Genomic DNA, 21,624 nt, shown 5'->3' with positions numbered 1-21,624 from the left:
CCTGCTGTCTGTAGAGGGCATTCATAAACATCTACAGGGAGATCCATGACGCCCAGCTTGAGCGCCATTAACAGAGTGCTCTAGGCCTAGAGACTTTGAGGGCACAGAGTAGCTGGAGAGCGGTGTGGGTCTGGAGCAGGAGCCCAGGCCCTGGGGCCAGAGACTGAGGTTAGTAGAGGCCCGATTGGGAAGAGAGATAGAGCTCTGGACCTTTGTCCGGGAGGCCCTGGAGGCCCTGGGGAGCTTGGGAGCAGAAATGCCATTCTGAGCAGGATCCTGGTGTGATGGGCTGAGACACCCTTTCCCTCATCATTGTTACCTCTCACCCTCCAGCATCCATGTCCTGGGCTCTGGACCCGCTTCGAGCCAGAGACGCTATCGTAACTGGAACCCACCCCTGCTGGGCAACCTCCCTGATGACTTTCTCCGCATCCTGCCCCAGCAGCTGGACAGCATACAGGTAATGGGGAAAGCCCCCCAGGCAGCTGTGCTTGCCCCCAGTTTGTGCCAGCCAATTTTGCTTCCTGATGTTTGAGTCCAGGCTGAGCTATTTCTGTTGCCCTGGGTTTGCAGGGAAAGAATGCTGAGCTGAAAGCCTCATTTCCTGCCTGGGCCTGGAGGTTTCCTGTTCCACCCAGGGAAGGTGACAGCCCTGAGGAGTCTGTGGCTACAGCCATCACCCCAGGCTGGAGGGAGGTGGGCACGGGGGCAGCCGGTGGCAGAGGGTCCGGGCATCTCCCCACCCTCCTATGGGATAGTTTCTTCCCCTGCTGTTGGCATGGCCCTTGCAAGAAGGAGGCTTCACCCTGACACAGCTAGGACAGGGAGAGTTTTGAATTTCAGCATCCATGTGGAGCTAGCCAAGCTATTGGGCGGCTTGCTGATCACTTTTCAGGACTGTTCAGGTTGTAGATGGGGGCAGGGGTGGCCCACAGGGTAGAAAGAGGAGTCTGGCCTGCTAAGTTGGACTTTGACTGACCACTAGAGCCCAATGGCAGGTGCAGGCCCCAGGGTGTGGCCGGAGGATCCTGGGAAAGGACACTTGTGAGCCCAGTATGCATGGAGGTTTGTGCAGCATGTGCCATTGTGAGCAGCTGTTCAGAGTGCTTGCTTCCCTCCTTAGGGTAACCCTGGGGCCTCCAAGCCTGGGAGCAGAGAGGGAGGCCTACCCCCTGTAGCTGGGCCTGGGTCCCGGGACCAGGAGAACCGCTGGAAGCAGTACCTGGAGGACGAGAGGATTGCGCTCTTCCTGCAGAACGAGGAGTTCATGAAGGAGCTGCAGCGTAACCGGGACTTCCTCCTGGCCCTGGAGAGAGGTGGTGTACTGAGTGGGGGCCCTGTGACCACCTCTTTGTGGCTGGGGAAGGGGGCTGGAGTCAGCTGGAGCCTTGGGGCACAGAGGGAGCAGTGATCTGGTGGCTTCTGTCCTGTTGATACATGCCTCCTACCAGGTTATCCTGTGGGAGCCCCAGAATTCTGCCAACGGGGACACGACTCACCAGCCAATCCTTCTCTCTGGGGTTGATCTTAGGCACCCCTTATTTTTTTTAAAGATTGATTAATTAATTGATTAATTAATTTGAGAGAGAGTGTATGCATGCGTGCAGAGGGAGAAACAAAGGAAGAGGCAGAGAGAATTCCAAGCAGACTCCCCGTAGAGCATGGAGCCCAGACTGTGGGGCTAGATCCCACAACCCCAAGATCATGACCTGGGTGGAAAGAGTCAGATCAAGAGTTGGACACTGAATCAACGGAGCCACCCAGGAACCCCAGGGCTTTTCCTTTTTTTGGGGGGAGGGCTTTTCCTTTTAAATGAAGGATTGGACTGTGTGATCTCAGGGTCCTTCTAATTGTGATGTTCTATTATTGCAGGTGTTTGTCAGGGCTGTAGTTTCTATGGCACAGCTGGTTCTTTGAGAACCGATAGATGCGTGTGCACGTATTTTGTGTGTGTCGCATGAGATGTGGGGGCTCAGCCTCTGTCAGCCCCCTGCATCTCGACGCAGGGTGCCTCCCGGAAAGAGCTCATGCCCTGACTGGAATGTGGTCCTTTTCCAGATCGTTTGAAATACGAGTCCCAGAAATCCAAATCCAGCAGCAGTGTGGCTGTGGGAAATGACTTGGGCTTTCCTCCTCCTGCCCCAGGTAACCTTGCCTTCCTGGGAGAGAGGCCTGGAGGGCAGAGAGGCTCACACCCCAGCTGTGCTTTGCATATCTGAGTTTGGGGGTTGGGTGGGGAAACAGGCTGGGAGGGTTCTGAGCCCACCACCTTGCTTACTTCCAGTGATGGCCCCTCTGCTCAGCAGACCTGGCTCCTTAGGGTCCCCCTGGGATTGACTTACAGGTGGCTAAACTACTCAGAAAGTGCCAGGAGCATAGGCAGGAAGAGGACATGCCACAGCACAAATGTTCCACAATGGGTAGGCTCAAGGAGGATTCAGAGACTTCCAAGGCTTGATCTGTGCCCTGGGGGAGCTTATGGTCTTGTGGGGAATGCAAGAGAACCATCCCAGAAATGGGTAGAACAAACCAGCAAAGCTGGGGACACACCGATTATAGTAAATGCTCATAGTAGGGAGAAGGGCAGGGCAGGGTTCATTCATTCATTATCTGAGGGTGTATCTGCCATGGCTGGTGGCTGGGCCCCACCCCAGTGCTGGAGGAAGAGAATTTTGAGCTTTGTGTACAAGATGATGAGAAGCAAGAATTGCCTCAAAAGAGGGCAGGCCTCTCCAGGAGCCCTAGCCCCTGAAGGAGGGCGAGGAACAGACAGCAGGCTATTGGGATGTATGCACAAGGGTTGAGCTGGAGCTGGGAACATGGGCAGAGAGGTCCAGGAGGCCCAGGTTCCATACTTGATAGTGGGACCCTGTCCCCGTGTCCCTGCGTGTGCCTCAAGGCCCCTAGCCAGCCAGTGCCTCCATCCATGCTTAGGCTGCCCACTGCAGAGAAGGCAGCAGAAGCAGCTTTTGCCCAAAGCAGACCTTACATCACCCAGTGGAGTGGGGTGAGGAGCAGAAGGACAGCGAGCTCAGCTGATCCCAGCTCAAAGAGAGAAAATCCTATGGAACTGACTCATAAGCAACAGGCTTGGAGCTTAGGCCCTACCAGATGTGCATCTGGGAGTTTTAACGACAGTCTCTCACCCTTGATCCTGAATGAACTAGACACACCAGGGCTGCTGAGATGGATCATAATAACCCACAGGGGACTTAGCAGGCAAGGTGACTTGGGATTAGCCGAGTTGCAGGCTGGACAGCAGGGGCTTTAGGAGGGCAGTAGGAGATGTAAGTGGGTGCTGAGTGAGCCGAGAGACTCCGGGTAGCCAGTTGGGGTTTGACTTTGGAACTAGTGCTATTTTCATTCCCACTTAATGTCTAATGAGTCAGAAACTTCATGTCTGGAGGGAATAATGGAGGGGCTGACCCAGGCAGGAAGGAGAAGGGAGGAAAGCCTGGGTGGCTCAGTCGCTCAGTGGCTGAGCATCTTCCTTAGGCTTGGGGCATGATCCAGGGGTCCTGAGATTGAGTCCCACATCGAGCTCCCTGCAAGGAGCCTGCTTCTCCCTCTGCCTCTGTCTCTGTCTCTGTGTGTGTGTGTCTCTTGTGAATAAATAAATAAATAAATAAATAAATAAATAAATAAATAAATCAAATCTTTTTTTTTAAAAAAAAGGAAGGAGAAGGGAATCACCATAAGTGCAAAGGCCTGCTCTTTTGCCTGCACCTCCTTTCCATTCCCTTATTAACTCTCACACCAGGTTGGGGTGCAGGCTAGCCCCTGTGTGCTGGTGAATATTTAATGGCCAATTCAGTATGTCGGGGAAGCCCCAGTGCCTTGCGTTGGGTGACTTCTATGATGTAAATACCCCCACCACAACTGATTTCAAGCCAGCAGCATGACTTCATGGAATGCGGAGTTGTCAGAGAAGCGGATGGTTGGAAGTGTGTGTGAGCCAGCTCTCCGAGCATACACAAAAGAGCCAAGTAAGGCTAAGTGGAGAAAGAAGTCCTCCCCAAATCCCTAGTGTCTTCCTTTCTTAGAGCTCTTTCTTTCTTTTCTTTTTTTAAAGATTTTATTTATTTATTTATTTATTTATTTATTTATTTATATATATATATATATATATTTTTTTTTTAAGATTTTACTTATTCATGAGAGCCGTACACACACAGAGAGAGAAGCAGAGGCACGGGCAGAGGGAGAAGCAGGCTCCATGCAGGGAGCCTAATGTGGGACTCGATCCCAGGGCCCCAGGATCACACCCCAGGGCTGAAGGCTAACCCGCTGCGCCACCGGGGCTGCCCAAGATTTATTTATTTATTCATGAGAGACACAGAGAGAGGCAGAGACACAGGCAGAGGGAGAAGCAGGCTCCCTGTGGGGAGCCTGATGTGGGACTAGATCCCAGGACCCCAGGATCACAACCTGAGCCAAAGGCAGACACTCAAACACTAAACCACCCAGGCACCCCAAAGCTCTTTCTTGGTTAGGGAAGAAGCCTGATCTTTGCCCCATTCCTCAAAAGGAAGAGTTAGGCTGAACCCCTGTCCTGTGGTGACGGCCCTGACACATTGCCCCCCTTCTCCCCGGAGGGCCTTTGGGCAGCCCCTCTCCCTCTCCAGCCTGCCCTCAGAAGTGTCTTCCCCTTTCAGGAACCAGTGATGCCAATCCTGCTGTGTCTGAAGATGCCTTATTCAGGGACAAGTTGAAACATATGGGGAAATGTGAGTCCAGCCTATGCCCTTTCCTCATCTCTTCTAAGACAGGCCTTGTGGCCTCATAGGAGGGAGGGAGCCACCAGGAGCTTTTTAACGTAGCTGACTCTTGGTGAACCAAAGTGACATTTTAATCGCACAGGCTGGCTCCCTCAGCCTTCCTGCCTCTCTTCTCTCTGCAGCTGAGTCTGGCTACAAATTAAGTTTTAAATCCTCTTGAGCCAGCTGTCTGCCGAAAAATAATAATGTGCTGCACCCACCCCACTCCCACCCCAGTTTTAGAGTTCACAGCCTTTGGTGGCTTGAAGGCACTTGGCCAGGCCTGATGAGTGGGGAGGCCCGTGCTAAGCCCCCTTTCTGTGGGCAGGAGGCCCGAGGGGTTGGTGACCTCTCCCACAAAGTCCTGCCAACCAGGACACACCTACCCCCCCACCCCCCCAAGTGTGAATGAGGCTGCCATCCTTCCAGGCTCCATTTCAGGGAAAATCTCGGATTAGTCATGGAAATCCCAGAACCAACTCTGGAGGTGGTGAAGGGGGCGGGGGAGGCGGCGGGAAAGAGCCAAGACACTCGCTCGCTGTCTTTCGCAGCTGGGGCAGGAATACCCGGATCTCGGCCGCCTGCCGGGGCCTGCCCACCGCCCCCCCTCGGTGGCCTCTGCTGCCCCTGCAGGGCCAGCCTGGTATGGCAGCCTCCCTGCTGCCACCCACCCCTCCCTTGCCACCGCATTCCTGTGGCCCGCCGCCTGCTCCCACCCCCGGGACGGCCCTGCGGCTGCGGCTCATGGGTCTCTCTGCCCCAGCCACCCGGAGGAAGTTGTTCGAGCTGGCCAGGGCCTTCTCCGAGAAGACCAGGATGAGGAAGTCAAAGAGGAAACACTTGTCCAAGCACCAGTCGTATCCTTTCTGGCCTGGCTCGGGGGCGCTGAGGGCGCTGACCCCCTGGCCCAACTCGAGGCTGTGCCCTCCCCTCCCCAGGGCTGCGGCTTCCCCTGGCCTGGAGCACCATGGCCTGGAGCACCATGACCAGGCTGGGAGCAGGCCAGCATCTCCACTTCCTTCCGTGGCCTCCTCCCTGCCCAGTTGTCCCACGACATCTCCACTTTCTCATTGGGCTAATCTGCTCTTGAGAGAAAACGTGGTTCTTCCACTGAGCTCAGCAAACCCTTTCCTAATATCTTGAGTTGAATTGATGCATAGATCTTGCTGCCTTCCCATTTCAAGCACATTGGGCCCTGCCTTCTCACTTTCAGGGCCTTGAGTAAAAATAAGGTTCTGCACGTTTTTACACAGACTCCCCACCGATGCTTGTCAAATAGGGCCCAGGATATTTGAAGCTGAACCCCAAAGGGGAATAGGGAGGAAGTCCCTTCTCCATCCCCAGTGATGGGAGCTGGGTGAGAAAGTCAGGGCCTGGCTGCTCACCAGACCCCAAGGAAAGGAGGCTTTGGGGAGCACTGGAGGCTAAGGCTGGTACTGTCCTGAGCTTGGAGTGGGTGGTGGAGGGCCAGAGACAGGGAGTGGTAGACCTAGGAGGACGATGGCAGTGCCCACCCATCTCTGAGACAGTTTTCCTGAATGGCCCGGCAGGCTGGGAGCTGCAGTGTCAACGGCTAATCTTCTGGACGACGTGGAGGGCCACACTTGTGGTGAGGCTAGGAGGGCAGGGGAGCTTGAGCTGTAAATCACTTGTGACTGGTGACCCTCCAAGAGGAGGGTCTGGGTATTTTGTGGGTGGACCCAACCTGGGGGACACATCGTGGGTAGGTGGGCAAGTGACCTGAAGAAATGGGTCCTCCTACTTGGTTTATATTGCCTCTCCCTTCCTTCCACACCCAGAAGGGGGCCCCAGCCGCACCTCCACCTAGATCTCTGCCTGGAGCACCAAGTGTCAGATACTGTTTCTGGGGACTCTTCTCTGAGGTGGGAGGGGGCAGACAGACCTACCCACGTGGAGAAGCCTCACCTCAAGAACCAAGTGCTGTGCAGTTTCAGTCTCTGTGCCCAAAGGACTTTCAGCGTTCATCCAGTCCCTCCCAAAGGCCATGTGGGTTGGGAGACACTGCCTTAGACCCTAGCAGGCCCAGAGCTGAACCTCATCCTCATCCCTCAGAGGCCCTTTAGTGGTCAGGAGACATCCAGAAACAAGGACTAGGAGGGTCTTAGAGGCCACATGGAGGGTATAGCTTCCCCACCCATTCTGCAGATGAGGAAGCTGAGGAAAGAACTTGTCCAGGAGCTCAGTGATGGAACCAGGCCAGCATCCAGTTGTCCTAACCCCACACTGTGCTCTGTGCCTCTGGGCACACCCACACATCCCTGCCCCACTGCAGGATCAGGAGGTGCCCCAGCAAACAAGGGGGATGGAGAGAATTGGGTCAGCCTGGGGGACCTGCCTGAGTGAGGTCCTGCGTGGTGGAGGATGAGGCAACTTCCGTTTGCTTTTCAGATGAAGACTTCCGTGGAAGGAGGCAGGAAGTGCCCAAGGCGGAGGAAGCCCTAAGAGAAGGACAGTAAGAGGTAAGGCCTAGAGCCACAGCTGACCGGAGACTGCCCGAGGCTGGGCCTGCCGTGCCCCGGACCCCAGCTGTCCTCCCAGGGATCCAGAGGCATTGGGTGCAGGCATCTAGATGGCATAGATCCTGGTATTCTTCCCTGTTCTTGTGGCAGGGGACACAGTCTTCTGCATGGAAGCTAGTCTTTTGCGTTTCCTTTCACTTTTTGGTTATTTATTCATTTAGCAAAGTAATCACACCTGCCTGTACCAGACCCTGGGAACAGGAGGGGAAAAAGTCAGGTTTGACCTTAATAGTTTACAGCTTGTTTGAAAGACAGTCCAGGACGCACACTGCACAGTTAGAAGACGACTTGGGAAAAGTTGAAGCGGCCTCACTAGCGCTGTGCTCACATAGACTGTCCCGTTGCCGGCTTGGGGTGGGTGACATAAAGAAACAGTCTCTCTCAAGGCAGCTGTTTCTTGCGAGAGCCCTGGGCCCTCAGGCTGCTTCTCCTCCTCTTCTGTGCATCCCTGGGGGCAAATCAGGGAGTGTCAGCACCCCTCCAGGGCTCAGTGGAACCTATTCCCTGTGCCAGCCCCCCTCCATCAGAGGATTGCCTGTCAACGCTTCCTCAATCTGCTGTCCCCATGGCTAGCATCTACAGGGCTTTCTCAAGTTGACCGTGTGGCAAGGGTAGCACTGTCTCGCAGTATGAAGAAGTGGCTTGCTGCCCTTAGGATAGTTGTAATGGAGCTGGATCAACCAGCCTGAGCACCCAGCCTTCACACCCCTTCTGGGTGACTGCCTCCCACATCCCCCAGGATGGGGAAGCTCGGGCCTTCCTCAGGCACGGAGCTATACCCGCGATTCCCACTGGTCCAGGATGCCCAAATACAGCCAGTGTGGGGAAAGGCCCCCCCTCCCACTCCGTTGTTGCCATTCCATCCCCTTTGCACTGCCCCATCCCTGGAAAACCTGTCTGGTCCAAAGCCACCCCTACATCAGGACCTTGCCATCATTATTCCTCTCCCAAGCCATCCAGCTTTTCCCTTTCCAGTTCCTTCCTCAAGTCCACACCCTTCTCCTCCTCCCCATCTTAAAAACCAAGAGGTTTCACCACTTTCCTTCATTGACCAACTTATGGAAAAAGTGGCATCCTCTTTCACCTGTTGCAGGCTGGCAGTCCTTCCACCACCCCCAGATTGATTCAGGAAGGTCACCTGCCAGGTCCAGGTCCTAACGTTCTGCATCTTCCCATGCTCCTTTCTGCACGCCATGCCCACCGTTTTCTTGAAACTGCCCCCTCTCCCCATTCCTGTGGCCCAGGAGTCCTGGGTCTTCTTCCTCTCTGCTGCTCCCCTATCCCTGCTGCTCCTCGCTACTCTTCCCAGTCCCTGAGTCCCAGCGCTCCCGGGAGCTCTGCACTGGACTTTCTCATTCCCACTGTCTGGCACTTCACCACTGCTTTTACAGCAACAGCAAGGCTTCTGTGCGGTGGGTCCTAACTCTGCCCTCCTCTCTCAGTCCACCAAATCCACTCCGCATCCCTGGGTGCCCATGATCAGATCGTCTTTCCAGCCCTGGGTCTGAAGTTGCTGGAAGCCAGACTGCAACTTCTCTGGACTTCCCCATTTCATTTCTCCTATCCCTTTCACCCCTTCGCTGGTAGACTCTCATTGCCTGGTTCACAGCTGTTAGTCTCTTCATTGCCCCGACTCTGGTCACCCGTCACCAGGATGCCCCTCCTCTGCACTCCTTCCCTTGCTGTTTGAGTGGGCCCTCCTCAGCCTGGTGTGTGGAGCCCACCAAATTCTGACCCCAATTGGTTTCCTGCTCCCACAGGTCCCTTTGGAGTGGCTCATCATAGCTAATGCTGCATCCCAAAATGGGCTGGCCACTTCCCCACCCTGAGCCCCTCCTGTACACTTGCTTCTGCCTGGAATTCCAGCCCCCCTCTCCATCTCTAGCTGCCAGAGGCCCTGCTCCTGCTGTTCTAGGAACTTAGATTGGGGGTGGGGGGAGCAGGACATGACCTCAGGCGGAGTTCCAAGGCTGGCATAGAGTCCTTGGAAGAAGGAGAGAGCGCCTGTCTTTGGTACCTTCTGCCCAAAACCTCTGCGGGGACCGCTGACAAGGAAAGACCACCTGGCTGCATTGAAAACGATTTCTGTCTCTTTTCCCTACCAGATGCCAGCAGTTCCTCCTTGCTGGAGATGGTCTGACCTGGTGGAGGCGGCCGGAGAGCCAAACTGGCCCCCAGCTGAAGGGCCCAGCTGCCGCCGGACAGATGGCGCTGAGGACTGAGGCCTGGTGATTCTCCGGCCACGTTCCAGCCCTACCACTGCCACTGTCACTGCCACTTTCCATGGGACTTAGAACTTCGGAGTTTTGTGCTGTGATTGGGAGAAAGGACCTGGGGTCCTAGGGGCAGCAGCCCATCATAGCCCCTTTTGTAACCAGGCTGTTCTATGGGCAATGGGTGGAAATGCAGGAACCACCACCACCGTGCCCCCGCTCCCTTCTTTAAAAAATCCCAGAAAAAAGACAAAGGTTGGAGCACCCAAAAGGGCAGGATGGTGGAACCCCTGCCCCCATCCTTTCCCCAACTGTCCTTCTGGGCCACGGACACTACCTGAACCCCCCCTGTCCCCACCCCCAGGGCCCTTTATTCCCATGGCTTCCTGCATCTCAGCCTTTCCCCCACGGCTGCGGACCCTTGGTATAACCCCTGGACAGAGCCCCAGGTGGGAGAGCACTGGGCAGTTACTCAGACCCCTTCAGAGGAGTGACGAGCCACTAGGGAGAGCTGGCTGCTGGGCACCCTGCCGGGGCCCCTCCAACTGCCTCTGTTAGGGGCTGGCATGGCCCCCAGCAGGGATGGGGAGGGTGGCCATCCCAGAGCTGGAGCACTGGCTAGGCAGGAGTATTCTCCACGATGGCAGAAGACAGAAGCCAGTCACCCAACAGCGGGGGCTCACAGGGGGCTCTAAGTGGAAGTCCTACTGTCACTGAGGGTGGGCAGCAGCAGGTTCTGAGGTGACCCTTGAGAAAGCACAGGACTAAGGAGCAAAGGTGATGAGGCTGCTGGTCTGGAGTAGGGGGGCGCCTGGGGCAGAAGGGCTTGCTGGGGGCCTCTTGCCAAGAACAAGAAGGTAGATGATCTACAGAGGCACGCTCCAGTTCAAGAGCCTTACTGGGCACCAACCACTGCCAGTGGGAGGGCGGCTGGCCCAGTCTTTGCGGCCAGCCTCGGAGATGGGAACGCGTTGACCTCCGGGGAGAGCTGGGGAGCCTGGCGGGCACGAGGTGTCCCCCTCCCCAGCCTCCACAGTGGGGCACCAGCCCAGTCCAAACGCACAGGATGCGGGGTGTGGGGATTGGGAGCGCCTGGCCTTGGCGGGGCCTGGTGGCCACACGTCACCCCGAGGTAATGAGGGCATGCGGCCGCGGTCATACCTCTCTGCTGAGGCCCGGGCCCACTCGCTGGCCCAGCTTCCCCGGCGCGCTCCGGAGAGGCGGCGGGGCTGGGGCTGGGGCTCCCCTGGAGGGCCGCGGAGCCTGCCTGAGTTTGGCAGCAGCGCGGGGCCTGGGGTGCTGGCGCGGCGCCACTCGCGGTCCGCTGCTCCCCCAGACCTGGCCCGTGGCTCCCCCCAGACCGTCTGGACCCTGGGGGCAGAGGAGAGGCCTCTGGGCTGTGGCCCGGACCCCTCCCAGAGCCTGGCGGGGAAGCCCCAGCCCCAAGTCTGTGCGTGTTGCTTTGTTAGTTGTTTTTTCTCCTATGTGTGGGTTTTTTTTCTTGGAGCTGTTTCATAGGAATTCCTGTAATAAAGACTTGGTGTTCTCTTGGTGCTCTGATGTGGCCGGCGGTGTGGGCTGGACCCTTCTCTTCTCTCTTCTTGCCCTGGGAAGGGCTTGCCGCCGCCCCCAAGCCGGGTCACTTCTGAGGGCCACTCGCCTCGCCCCCTGCCTCCCCGCCACCCCCCCCATCCGTGCCACCCTGTGAACCAGTTAACCTGCAGCCATGTGTAAGGCCCCAAGGGCTCAGCCCCGCCTGCAGTGCACTCAGGAGGTGACACCTGCGACCCACACAGCAACCTGGCCGACCTGCTGGCTTTGCTCAGTGCAGTCTCCTTCCTGTTTGCCCAGGGAAAGTAAACCGCTAGCTGTGAGGCAAAGGAAAACAGCAAGGGGAAAGCCAGTCTGTTGAGAAAGCCCCAGTCCATCACTTCCCCAGATAAACAGAAAGCTTCTGGAGTAACGCTGATGGGAGGCTGCAGGAATGTTGCCGTGTCAGACTTCCAAAGGCCAGCAGAGATCTTCCCATGCAAGTGCCTCTAGCTTTCCCTACTCCTCAGCTCTGCTGGACTACCTCCCGTGCCAGGGAACTCACTTCCAGAAGGGGAAGCTGGTGCCGCTTCCAGACAGGGCAGTTCTCAAGGTTAAAGAGTTCTTCCTCATGCTGAGCCCAAAGGCCTTCCTGTGGCTTCTGCCCACACATTTTGTTTCTGGACTCCCAGTCACCCAGGCGGAGGCCACCGCTTCTTCCCCCTGATGCCATGCTTGAGCACAGTGTCTGGAGGAACAATGCAGGTTCCTCCTGCCCTCCTTATAAAGAGCTTCTCTCTCACCGCCAGTCAGACTGAGGTGGGACAGCTCTTTCCATGTGGGCACACCAAGCTTATTCTTTTTTTAAGATTTTATTTATTTATTCATGAGAGACAGAGAGCGACAGAGAGACAGGCAGAGGGAGAAGCAGGCTCCATGCAGGGAGCTTGATGTGGGACTTGATCCCAGGACTCCAGGATCAGGCCCTGGGCCGAAGGCAGGCGCTAAACCGCTGAGCCACCCAGGGATTCCCCCAAGCTTATTCTTTAACTTAACCCTACTCTGTGCATTTTTTACAAGATTTTATTTTTAAGTAATCTCTATACCCAGCATGGGGCTTGAACTTAAAATCCAGAGATCAAGAATCATATGCTCTACTTGACTGAGTCAGCCAAGCACCCTGGCCCTATGCATTTCTTTACTGATAAGTATGTAATCCCCAGAGGATAGTGCTGACACCTGGGGACTTGTTAGGAATGCCAAGTCTTTGCCCTACCCTCGATATACAGACCCAGACACACAGAAAGTGTAGCCCAGCAATCTGATTCTAGTGTTTGGGAGCCACAGCACCAGGTCACTACCTAGTACTGGCTGCACAGAATGACCTGAGGTGTTTTTTTTTTTTTTAAGATTTTATTTATTCATGAGACACAGAGAGAGAGAGAGGCAGAGACACAGGCAGAGAGAGAGGCAGGCTCCATGCAAGAAGCCCGATGCGGGACTCTATCCTGGGAATCTGAGATCAGGCCCTGTGCAAAGGCAGGTGCTCAACCGCTGAGCCACCCAGGCGTCCCTGACCTGAGTGTTTAAAAAAAAAAAAAAAATCCTGACGCTCAGTACCCCAGACCAATTAAATCAACAACCATAGAGTGATTTATTTAAAGCTCCTTAGGTAATTCAAGGGATGCCTGGGTGGCTCAGCAGTTGAGTGCCTGCCTTTGACTTAGGGCATGATCCTGGGGTCCAGAGATCGAGTTCCACATCGGGCTCTCGGCATGGAGCCTGCTTCTCCCTGCCAGTGTCTCTGCCTCTCTCTGGGTCTCTCATGAATAAACAAATAAAATCTTTAAAAACATAAAATTTAAAAAAGCTCCTCAGGTAATTCAAATTTGCAATCAAGTTTGAGGACCGGCATACTGGGAAGTCTGGTAGGTGTTTCATACTAGCTCAATTAATCTTACCCAACAATGGCCACTTTACGGATGATGAAATAACATTTCAGAAAGGTTAAGTAACTCGCAAGATTACAGAGCTGGCAAGGTGTGGAGCCAGAAACAGGGCCCTGGGCTGCCTGACTCCAAAACCTCTGTTCTATGCTCTTTACCCCTGCTGCTCAAAGTGTGCACATCTACCTGCAGTATCAGTATCACCTGGGGCCCTACTCTGGATCTACCAAATCTGAAACTGCAGTATTTTAACATGCCCTCCAGATGATTCTGATACATGCCAAGTTTAAGAAGCACAGTTCTACAACCTTACTACTCAAAATTTGGTCTACGTACCAGCAGTATTTGTATCATCTGGAGCTTGATAGAAACAAAGAATTTCAGGATCTACCCTAGATCTACTGGACTAGAATGTCCATTTTAATAAACTCATCAGGGTACTTGAGTACACTATGAGGCTGGAGAAACACTACTCTAGAGCACTGGTTCTCAAACTTGCTATACATGGAATTCTTTTTTCTTTTTCTTTTTCCTAAGTAATCTCTACATCCAACGTGGGGCTCAAACTCACAATCCTGAGATCAAGAGTTGTACACTCTTCCAACTGACCCAGCCAGGTGCCCCATATTGGAATTATTTCTGAAATTTGGGTCTCATTCTCAGAGATTCTGATTTTATTGGTTTGGGATTTAGATTGTAAATCTGGGAATCCGATTGTAAAAGATCCTCAGGTGATTCTAATATGCAGCAAAGTTTGAGAATCATTCACCTTTTTGTCTTTTAGTGTAGCTGACTGAAGGGGACTATAACCAGAGAGGGGATGTGGGGAGAGAAGGCAAAGAGCTTCCCAGATCCAACAGGAAGAGGATGAGGCACAGCAGATGAAGCTTCTGCTCCATGATGAGTCCCTCCATGTTGAACAGTGTCCTCCCAGAACCTAGGAGGGAGTTGGGCTGGGCCAGATGACCCCCTTATCCATCTGCCCTCAGCTGCTAGGCTTATCTGCAGAGGTTGGGCTCTTGGTATCCACAAAATAATGCTTGGAGATTTACCTCCTGCAAAAATGCTGAGCTGGGCTATCTGGAGTTCTGGTCCAGTCAGTGCCCCTCCCACTTTGTATGCTTCAGTGTCTCCAGGGCTCAGCCCCAACTTGAGAAGAGATCATGGGTCTGGGGAATGCTGTGCCTAGAAGAACTGATCTGGTTATAACCATGCTGGGGGTTCAACCCTCCCCCTCTTCTCTCGAGGCACCTGGTAAGAAGTTGAGGTTGGAGGAAAGACAGGAGGAGGAGAATCTGGTTTGAAGAAGGCAGAAGGCAGGCAAAGTATAGGATGATGAAGATGATAGCTGCTTACTGAGTGCTTACTGTATGCAACTCTTCTGGGTGCTTTAAAAACATCATTTTACCTAATCCTCACAACTATTATATGAAATCAGCATTATTACTTCCATTTCACTGATCAGGAAACTGAGATGCAGAGATGTGAAGGTCTTCACTCAACATGACCCTCAGTAAGTAGTAGTACTTATTACCCAGGCAGCCAAACTCCCAAGTTGGTACCTAAACACTAAGCTACATATTGGGGTGGGGGAACAGGTGTTTTTTTTTTTTAAGATTTTATTTATTCATGAGAGGTAGAGAGAGAGAGGCAGAGACATGGGCAGAGGGAGAAGCAGTCTCCATGCAGAGAGCCGGACATGGGATTCGATTCCAGGACTCCAGGATCATGCCCTGGGCCAAAGGCAGACCCTCAGCCGCTGAGCCACCCAGGCATCCCGAGAACAGGTGTTAAGACCTAGAACCCCTCCGTAGATGCAATTTGTTAAGCATAGAAAACTCTACCTGCTTAAAAACATCTCCTTCATGATGTGTGATCCAACAGTGTGCCTGGAACTCACCTATTAGCATTCTTTATTTGGTTTTAAAAACAATCTCTTAGTATTTCCATTAAATGGAAAATTTGCTATTTAGAGAGAAGCACATGAACTCCTTTCCCCATTATCACAGCATAGATTAATTTGTTGGATTAGCTGGCTAGGCCAGCTGGCGGAAGATTTAGAAATTTCTGGAGATGGGTGGGGGCCGGGCGGGGGTTGAAGAGGGCTGTGTAAACCTACTGCCACCTGGTGGTCAACTCTCAGAATTGGCCATTGAGAGGCCAACATCATTCTCCCAGAAGGAAGTGAGCACCTGTTTGGCCAGAGCCCAAACAGACAGAAGGGAATTTACTCTGTTTGCATGGTTATATGTTTTGCAAATTTTGCAAAACAAAGATATTTTTGCACTTTTTTTTCTTAAAAGAGCCACTAAGATTACATAAGCTTTAGGCCCCACAAAACCAGAAGCTACCCTGTCATTTCTAGAGATTAGAGTCACAATTCTTTACCAGGTCAGGAGGATTGTTCCAGGGACTCCGGAGTGAGGGGCTGCAAAGCTCGGCACAAACTCAGCTGGCTACCTCCTTGCTGCTCAAAGTGTGCTCTGTGGACACAGTGACCAACTGTCCTGGTTTGCCAGGTCGAAGAGTTCCTTGGATGTGCAAGTCTTGATGCTAAAATCGGGAACGTCCTGGGCAAACTTGGGCCAGTTACCCTACCTGCAGATTGGCAGCATTGGCATCAACTTGGAAGATTGTTAGAAATATAGGGCTTCGGTCCTCACCCCAGACCTCTTGAGTCAGAATCTGCCTTTTTCAAGATCTTGGGAGGTTCAGGTGCACATTTAGGGAGGAGTTGCTCTGGCTTCCACAAGAAAAGAGGGGCCCACATCAGCCTGAAATATCTGCCTTTCAGGGTCTCATCCTCTGCTGGGAAAGCTCCAGAGTGATTCCAATTGGCCTTTAATTCCAATAATAAAAGGCCAGATTGTTGCCTCCGGCCCAGCTGGCTTCTGTTTCCTTGGCTACAAAAGGAGCCACGGTGATACAGAGTGGGTAGAGGCATAAAGTGTTTCTCTTTCCTCTGCTTGAACTGGATTCTTGTTGGGGGCAAGACTGTTTGCTGAAGAAATGAATGGGCAGCTGTGTGAACATGCCCTGCAAATTAGTAGGTGTGATTTAATAAATTGTGATTTGTTAATGTGGAATGGTCAGAAAATACTATGAACATCCTTAAGCCTACACATGAGGCACTGTTCAAAGCATTCTGAAGGTATTAACCCACTGACTCCTCACCACAAGGATGTATGGGAGGTGCTACGATTATGCCCATTTTGCAGATAACAAAGCTGAGGCTCAAAGGTTTGTAAAATGGATCTGTCAGAGAGGCACAGGGGATAGCCAGAACTAGAAATGACCAGGTTTGTGGTGAGGTAGAGGATTTTTTCCATTCAACCACAGCTTTTGCCCACCCACCCAGGGCATATCTGAGTAAGGCCTCCCGGAAGGAGGGCTGGGATGGCTCCATCCTCATTTGTCCTAACTTGGCTTTATTTATCCGTGTTGTTCATTAGAAAACTCTTTCTGAGGGACTCCTGGGTCGCTCAGTGGTTGAGCATCTATCTGACTTCGGCTCAGGGCGTGACCCTGGGGGTCTGGGGATGGAGTTCCGCATGGGGCTCCCTGCAGGGAGCCTGCTTCTCCCTATGCCCATGTCTCTGCCTCTCTCTCTGTGTCTTTCATTAAGAAGTAAATAAAATCTTTGAAGAAAACAAACAAACAAACTTTCTGAGAGTCATCTCTGGGCCAAGTGGCAGGCTGGGTGTGGGGAGGCAGAGATAAGAGGCCAGTTCCTCCCCTCAAGAGAGGCCCAGTTAGAGACTCAGGTAAACAGAGTTGCAAGGCCACATTTTGAGAGGGATAAGCCAAGGGTGGGAGGGAGGTTGCAGTTGCAGAGTGTGTCCTGGGGGCTGAAGTGCCCTCCTAGCTGACTCTTGAAAGGAAGTGGAGGCTGGGCCTCTGAGGAGTATGCTGGGCCAGGAGAGGGAGCACACAACAGCCTGGAGGTGGGAGATGGCACTCCTGCCTCCTCCTTGGACATCTCCCTCCTTGTCTTCCATCCTCCTGGTCCTGGTACTTGGTATTGAATATATACTATTGTTTTCCTCCTCTTTTGAGGCAAGCAGCTAATTTCTCCTTGATCCTGGCTCTCTGCCAAAAGTGAGTAGCAGTATTGATGATTTCATCAATATGCTGGGATTTTCACTTACTAAGGCTGTTCAGCTATTGGGGATGCTTTTTCTCTTTTTGTCTGACACACTCCCAGGCACTATTTAAATAGGGGCACTATTCATAAAGATGTGGGCAGAGTGTAGGGAAGCCACAGAGGATGGCCTAGAGCTTCTAGCTAGTGACAGAGGGGCACAGTTTGCTGAATCTAGGCCTGCGGGGGCAAGGGACGGAATGGGGACTGGAACCTGGTGAGGGAGTTCTGTGTGAAGAGGTGCCCTAGGAGAACCCTCATTTTTTTTAAAAAAAGATTAGTTATTTATTCATGAGACACACACACACACACAGAAGCAGAGACACAGGCAGAGGGACAAGCAGGCTCCATGCAGGGAGCCCGATGTGGGACTCGAACCCGGGTCTCCAGGATCACGCCCTGGACTGAAGGCAGTGCCAAACCACTGAGCCACCAGGGCTGCCCCCTAGGAGAACCCTCATGCACTGCTGATGGGAATGCAAGCTGGTGCAGCCACTATGGAAAACAGCATGGAGGCTCCTCAAGGAGTTGAAAATAGAGCTACCCTAGGACCCAGCAATTGTACTACTAGGAATTTATCCAAAGGATACAAAAATGCTGATTCAAAGGGGCACATGCACCCCAGTGTTTCTAGCAACACTATCAACAACAGCTGAATTATGGAGACAGCCCACATCTCCATCGACTGATGAATAAAGAAGATGTGGTAGGTATATACAATGGACTATTATTATTCAGCCATCAAAAAGAATGAAATCTTGCCATTTGCAACAATGCAGATGGAACTAGAGGGTATTACACTAAGCGAAGTAAGTCAAAGAAAGACAAATATCACGATTTCACTCGTGTGGAATTTAAGAAACAAAACAGATGAACACAGGGGATGGGAAGGAAAAACAAGATAAAAGCAGAGAGAGAGGCAACCATGAGACTCTTACCACAGAGAACAAACTGAAGGTTGCTGGAGGGGGGTAGGGGCGGGATGGGGGATGGGCATGACGGAGGGCACTCGCTGGGATAAGCATGGGTGTCATATATGTAAGTGATGAAACATTGAATTTTACTCCTGAGACAAACCAACAAAAAGGCCTCCCCATGAGGGCTGTGACTCAATGTTCCTGGACTGTACATGGAGAGAACCAGGGGCATAGAGACTGGCTCTACTCCCCTCCTTCCTTCCATTCCCCTACCAAGACCTCCCACTGGTGGTACCAACTGGAGCCTGACTGGGAGCAGAGAGCCAGAGGATGAAGTCCAAAGGAGTCAGCCTCCTGAGGGACAGAGCTGGGTGAAGAGCACAAAGTGGGTGCAGATCTGGCTGGGCAGATGGAAGCTACTCAGTGTAAGTACTTATCAATGTTATGGTGCTCGACAGGGGCCCTCCAAAATTCCTATGTTAAACTCCTAACCCCCAGTACCTCAAGATGTGACTGCGTTTGGAGATTGGAGATACTCTTGAAAGAGATATTGAAGTTAAAATGAGGCCATGGGGTTGGGCCCAGATCCAGTATGACTGCTGTCATAATAAAAGGACACAGACACATACAGAGGGAAGACCATGTGAGGACACAGGGAGCAGGTGACCGCCTGCAAGCCAAGGAGAGAGGCCTCAGAAGCATCCAGCCCTGGCAAGTTTGATTGGGGACTTTTAGCCTCCGGAACTGTGAGACCCAGTCTGTGGTACTTGTTATGGCTGCCCTAGCAGACTACTATAATCCACACGCTATTCAGCCCATAATTTATCTATTATGAATTTGTTTCTCTGTCTCCCCCACTGGGCAATCAGCTTCTCCAGGACTCAGCACAGGGCCAGGTAGTTGCTTAAATGCTTGTGAGATAAATGGATCATTTAGCAAGAAAGCAAAACAATAAGGCAATTTATCAAATACCAAAACGCTACAGTCCCAGATGGCAATGGGGGGTGGGTTACAGGTCACAAGAGCAACAGTGATGCCGTAACTGCCATTGGTTGTTACTTGATACTTGTTATTTACCAGCACTTGCTATGTGCCAGGTGCTACAATTAGGGCTTTACACGAATGGTGGCTTCAACTCTTGCAGCAAGCCACACAGATAGTTGACACTGTTTAGTGGGCACATCACCAGGGGCTGAGCAGTGTAGTAAAAGGAATAAGGTTTTTTGGAGAGTTTACAAGTTCTCTTTCCTTCTGTGTAAGACTGCCAGGACTTTACCAATGGCATCAGGTAGTTGAATAACTAAACGGGACGATCCATATTCCTGGTGCAGTGCGTGGCATGAGTGCGTCAGCTCCTTGCAGCCTTGAGAGGTCCTGGTGAGAAGACAGAAGCCCCTAATGTCACATTACCTGCCCCCAGCTGCCGGACAGCTTCTTCCTCTTCCTGAATGAATGCTCCACGGGGTGCACACTTCCTGTTGCGGGCTCAGAGGGTTCCCAATTCATCTTGCTCACACATCCTCAAGGTCCTTCTATCTACCCACCAGCATTCCCCTGGCTCAGTCACAGAGGCACTACTATATAGGATGCTGGAGGGGAAACTTAAAAGGCTCAAAAGAGGAAGGAATCTTTTTTTCTTTAAGTTTTATTTATTTATGAGAGGGGGGCGGGCAGAGGGAGAAGCAGGCTCCATGCAGGGAGCCCGACGTGGGACTTGATCCTGGGACCCCAGGACCACATCCTGGGCTGAAGGCAGGCGCTAAACTGCTGAGCCACCCAGGGATTCCAGGAAGGAACTTTCTAAGATCTAGAGGAAAACCTCCACCTTGCAATTCCTCCCCTACTGAGGGTTTGGGTTCTTGGCTCTTCTCCCTGATCTTGGGATAAACTCTTTGACTTCTTTACCAGTGGTAATGGCAGTGGCCTGGGGGGGCAGGCCGGAGTGGGAGAAGGGAAGTGTGTCTGTGGTCTGGGCTGGCAGCTAGCTCTGGCTTGGACAGAATTAGAAACTTGTAATGGGACTGGGAAGACTATATTTAGCTGGGAGCATGTTTGCTCTCCCTGGAACAGAGTCTTCCAGACCTTCCTAGGACTGGGAGATTGGAATCTCTACACTTGGCCCAGCAGCCAGAACTGTGTTCTCTCTTCCCTGTGCCACAGGTCCCTGCGGCAACAGTGAAACCCACCTTAGTTTAGCCCTGGGCCTGAAATCACCCTGCCCCCTGCCCCAGGGGCCAGTTTTGTCTGACCTCGGTGGGTCTACCAATCTCCAACTTGAGGCATAGTTAAGGAGGGCTGTGGGTTCTGGGAAAGGCGCAGGCTGCACTGGAAGTCTGGCTCTGTCAGGTATCTGACAAGGAACCCCCCCCCCCCCCCCCCGGGGTCTTTCTCATCTATAATAAGGCTAATAATAGCTACCATCTGGGTAGGTGTGTGGACTCCAAGATGGCACAAACAAGCAGTAACTGCTCCTCAAACATTACTTTCCTCCTCCCTACCAGCCTCCCATGGAGCGGGAGGGCTCCGGGAGGACTTGGTGCTCTTTCTCGCTGACAAACAAGACAGCGGGCTCCCAGGAACTATTTTGTGTGTATGTGATTCAAAAACATGTCATCGGATTAGAAAGTTCAAATATGGATAAAAAACTCTTTACAGGCCAAACTCTGGGGGAAATATATAGGAAAAAAAAAAATCATCTTCCGGTCTTGTAGTCTCCCTGGAGATAACGCATGTCCACAGGTGTGTGCGCCTTGCACGTAGTTTCTATCTTCATACGAACACTTATAAAGGGTCTTTTCTTTGAGCAGGTTAGGAGCCCATAAGAGGTGTGTCTGCAACTTCCTTTTTCATTTAACTAGAGTGAGTCCTGGGCACTCGTCCTGGGTAAACGCTCGGGTCTCCAACTGGTTCAGTGTAGGGGCCGCACAGGACGGCCGTGGGAGATCCTCCTGCGCCGCTACGATGCTGCAGTGACGACCCCTCAGCACCCTCGTGGAATCGCGCCGCGGTTTCCCTGGGGTACTCTCCTCCAAGTGTTATTATCGGGCCGAAGGGTGACCCCGAGGGTTGGGGGTCTCCGTCTCGCAGCTTGTTGGGTTCTCTTCGGCTTCTCCAGCCCCGCGGAGCGGCGAGTCCGCGAGCCTTCCGCCGAGGGAACACCTGCGGGCCGCGGCGCCCCGACGCGCGCGGGGGCACGAGGTGCTCGAGGCCGCCACCCTCGCGGCGCGGGCACCGCCCCCAGTCGGGGCCCCCCGCCCCCGGCCTCGGCTTCCTCCTGCGGGGACTGCGGCTCCCAGCAAGACGAGGCACCATCGGGGCCTAGCGCCGGGGCGACCGGTCACCTCCGCCTTACGCGTGTCCGGGCCTGGCTGGCTCCCCCGACGCAGGCTGCGCCTCCCCGGCCGCCCTCGTCTTCCCTCCGCGCCGCCCCCCTCTCTAGATCGGTCGTGTATTGCTTCTGCCCGGCGCTGGCCCGCTCCCGCCCTTTTCGGCTCGGCTATCGAGTGCTCCCGTCTGAACCCGGCCGAGGGCCGAGGGCCGCGCCAGTTCGGCCCATCCTTTGCTTCTGCCTGGCCTGGCT

At 53.3% G+C, this 21,624-nt stretch overlaps 1 protein-coding gene across 7 annotated transcripts in view; it reads left to right on the top strand.

Annotated features, from left to right (window-relative positions):
* CUEDC1 (CUE domain containing 1) overlaps positions 1-11,070 on the top strand; it is an 82,383-nt gene extending 71,313 nt beyond the window's left edge. For 6 of the 7 annotated variants that reach the window (XM_072747552.1, XM_072747557.1, XM_072747555.1 and 3 more), the window contains 8 exons: positions 334-460; positions 1,124-1,316; positions 2,059-2,145; positions 4,656-4,727; positions 5,521-5,614; positions 6,308-6,366; positions 7,167-7,237; positions 9,403-11,070. In XM_072747552.1, coding sequence (XP_072603653.1) covers positions 334-460; positions 1,124-1,316; positions 2,059-2,145; positions 4,656-4,727; positions 5,521-5,614; positions 6,308-6,366; positions 7,167-7,234 — 700 coding nt within the window. In that variant the 3' untranslated portion in view covers positions 7,235-7,237; positions 9,403-11,070. The remainder of the gene's footprint in view (positions 1-333; positions 461-1,123; positions 1,317-2,058; positions 2,146-4,655; positions 4,728-5,520; positions 5,615-6,307; positions 6,367-7,166; positions 7,238-9,402) is intronic. The other variant, XM_072747556.1, reaches the window with a different exon arrangement.
* Positions 11,071-21,624: the final 10,554 nt, after the last annotated feature.

The sequence above is a fragment of the Vulpes vulpes genome, chromosome 2 (genome assembly GCF_048418805.1).
Source record: "Vulpes vulpes isolate BD-2025 chromosome 2, VulVul3, whole genome shotgun sequence".
Taxonomy (NCBI): domain Eukaryota; kingdom Metazoa; phylum Chordata; class Mammalia; order Carnivora; family Canidae; genus Vulpes; species Vulpes vulpes.
The sequence above is the reverse complement of the archived record's forward strand: the minus strand, read 5'-3'. Positions and strand labels throughout refer to the sequence as shown.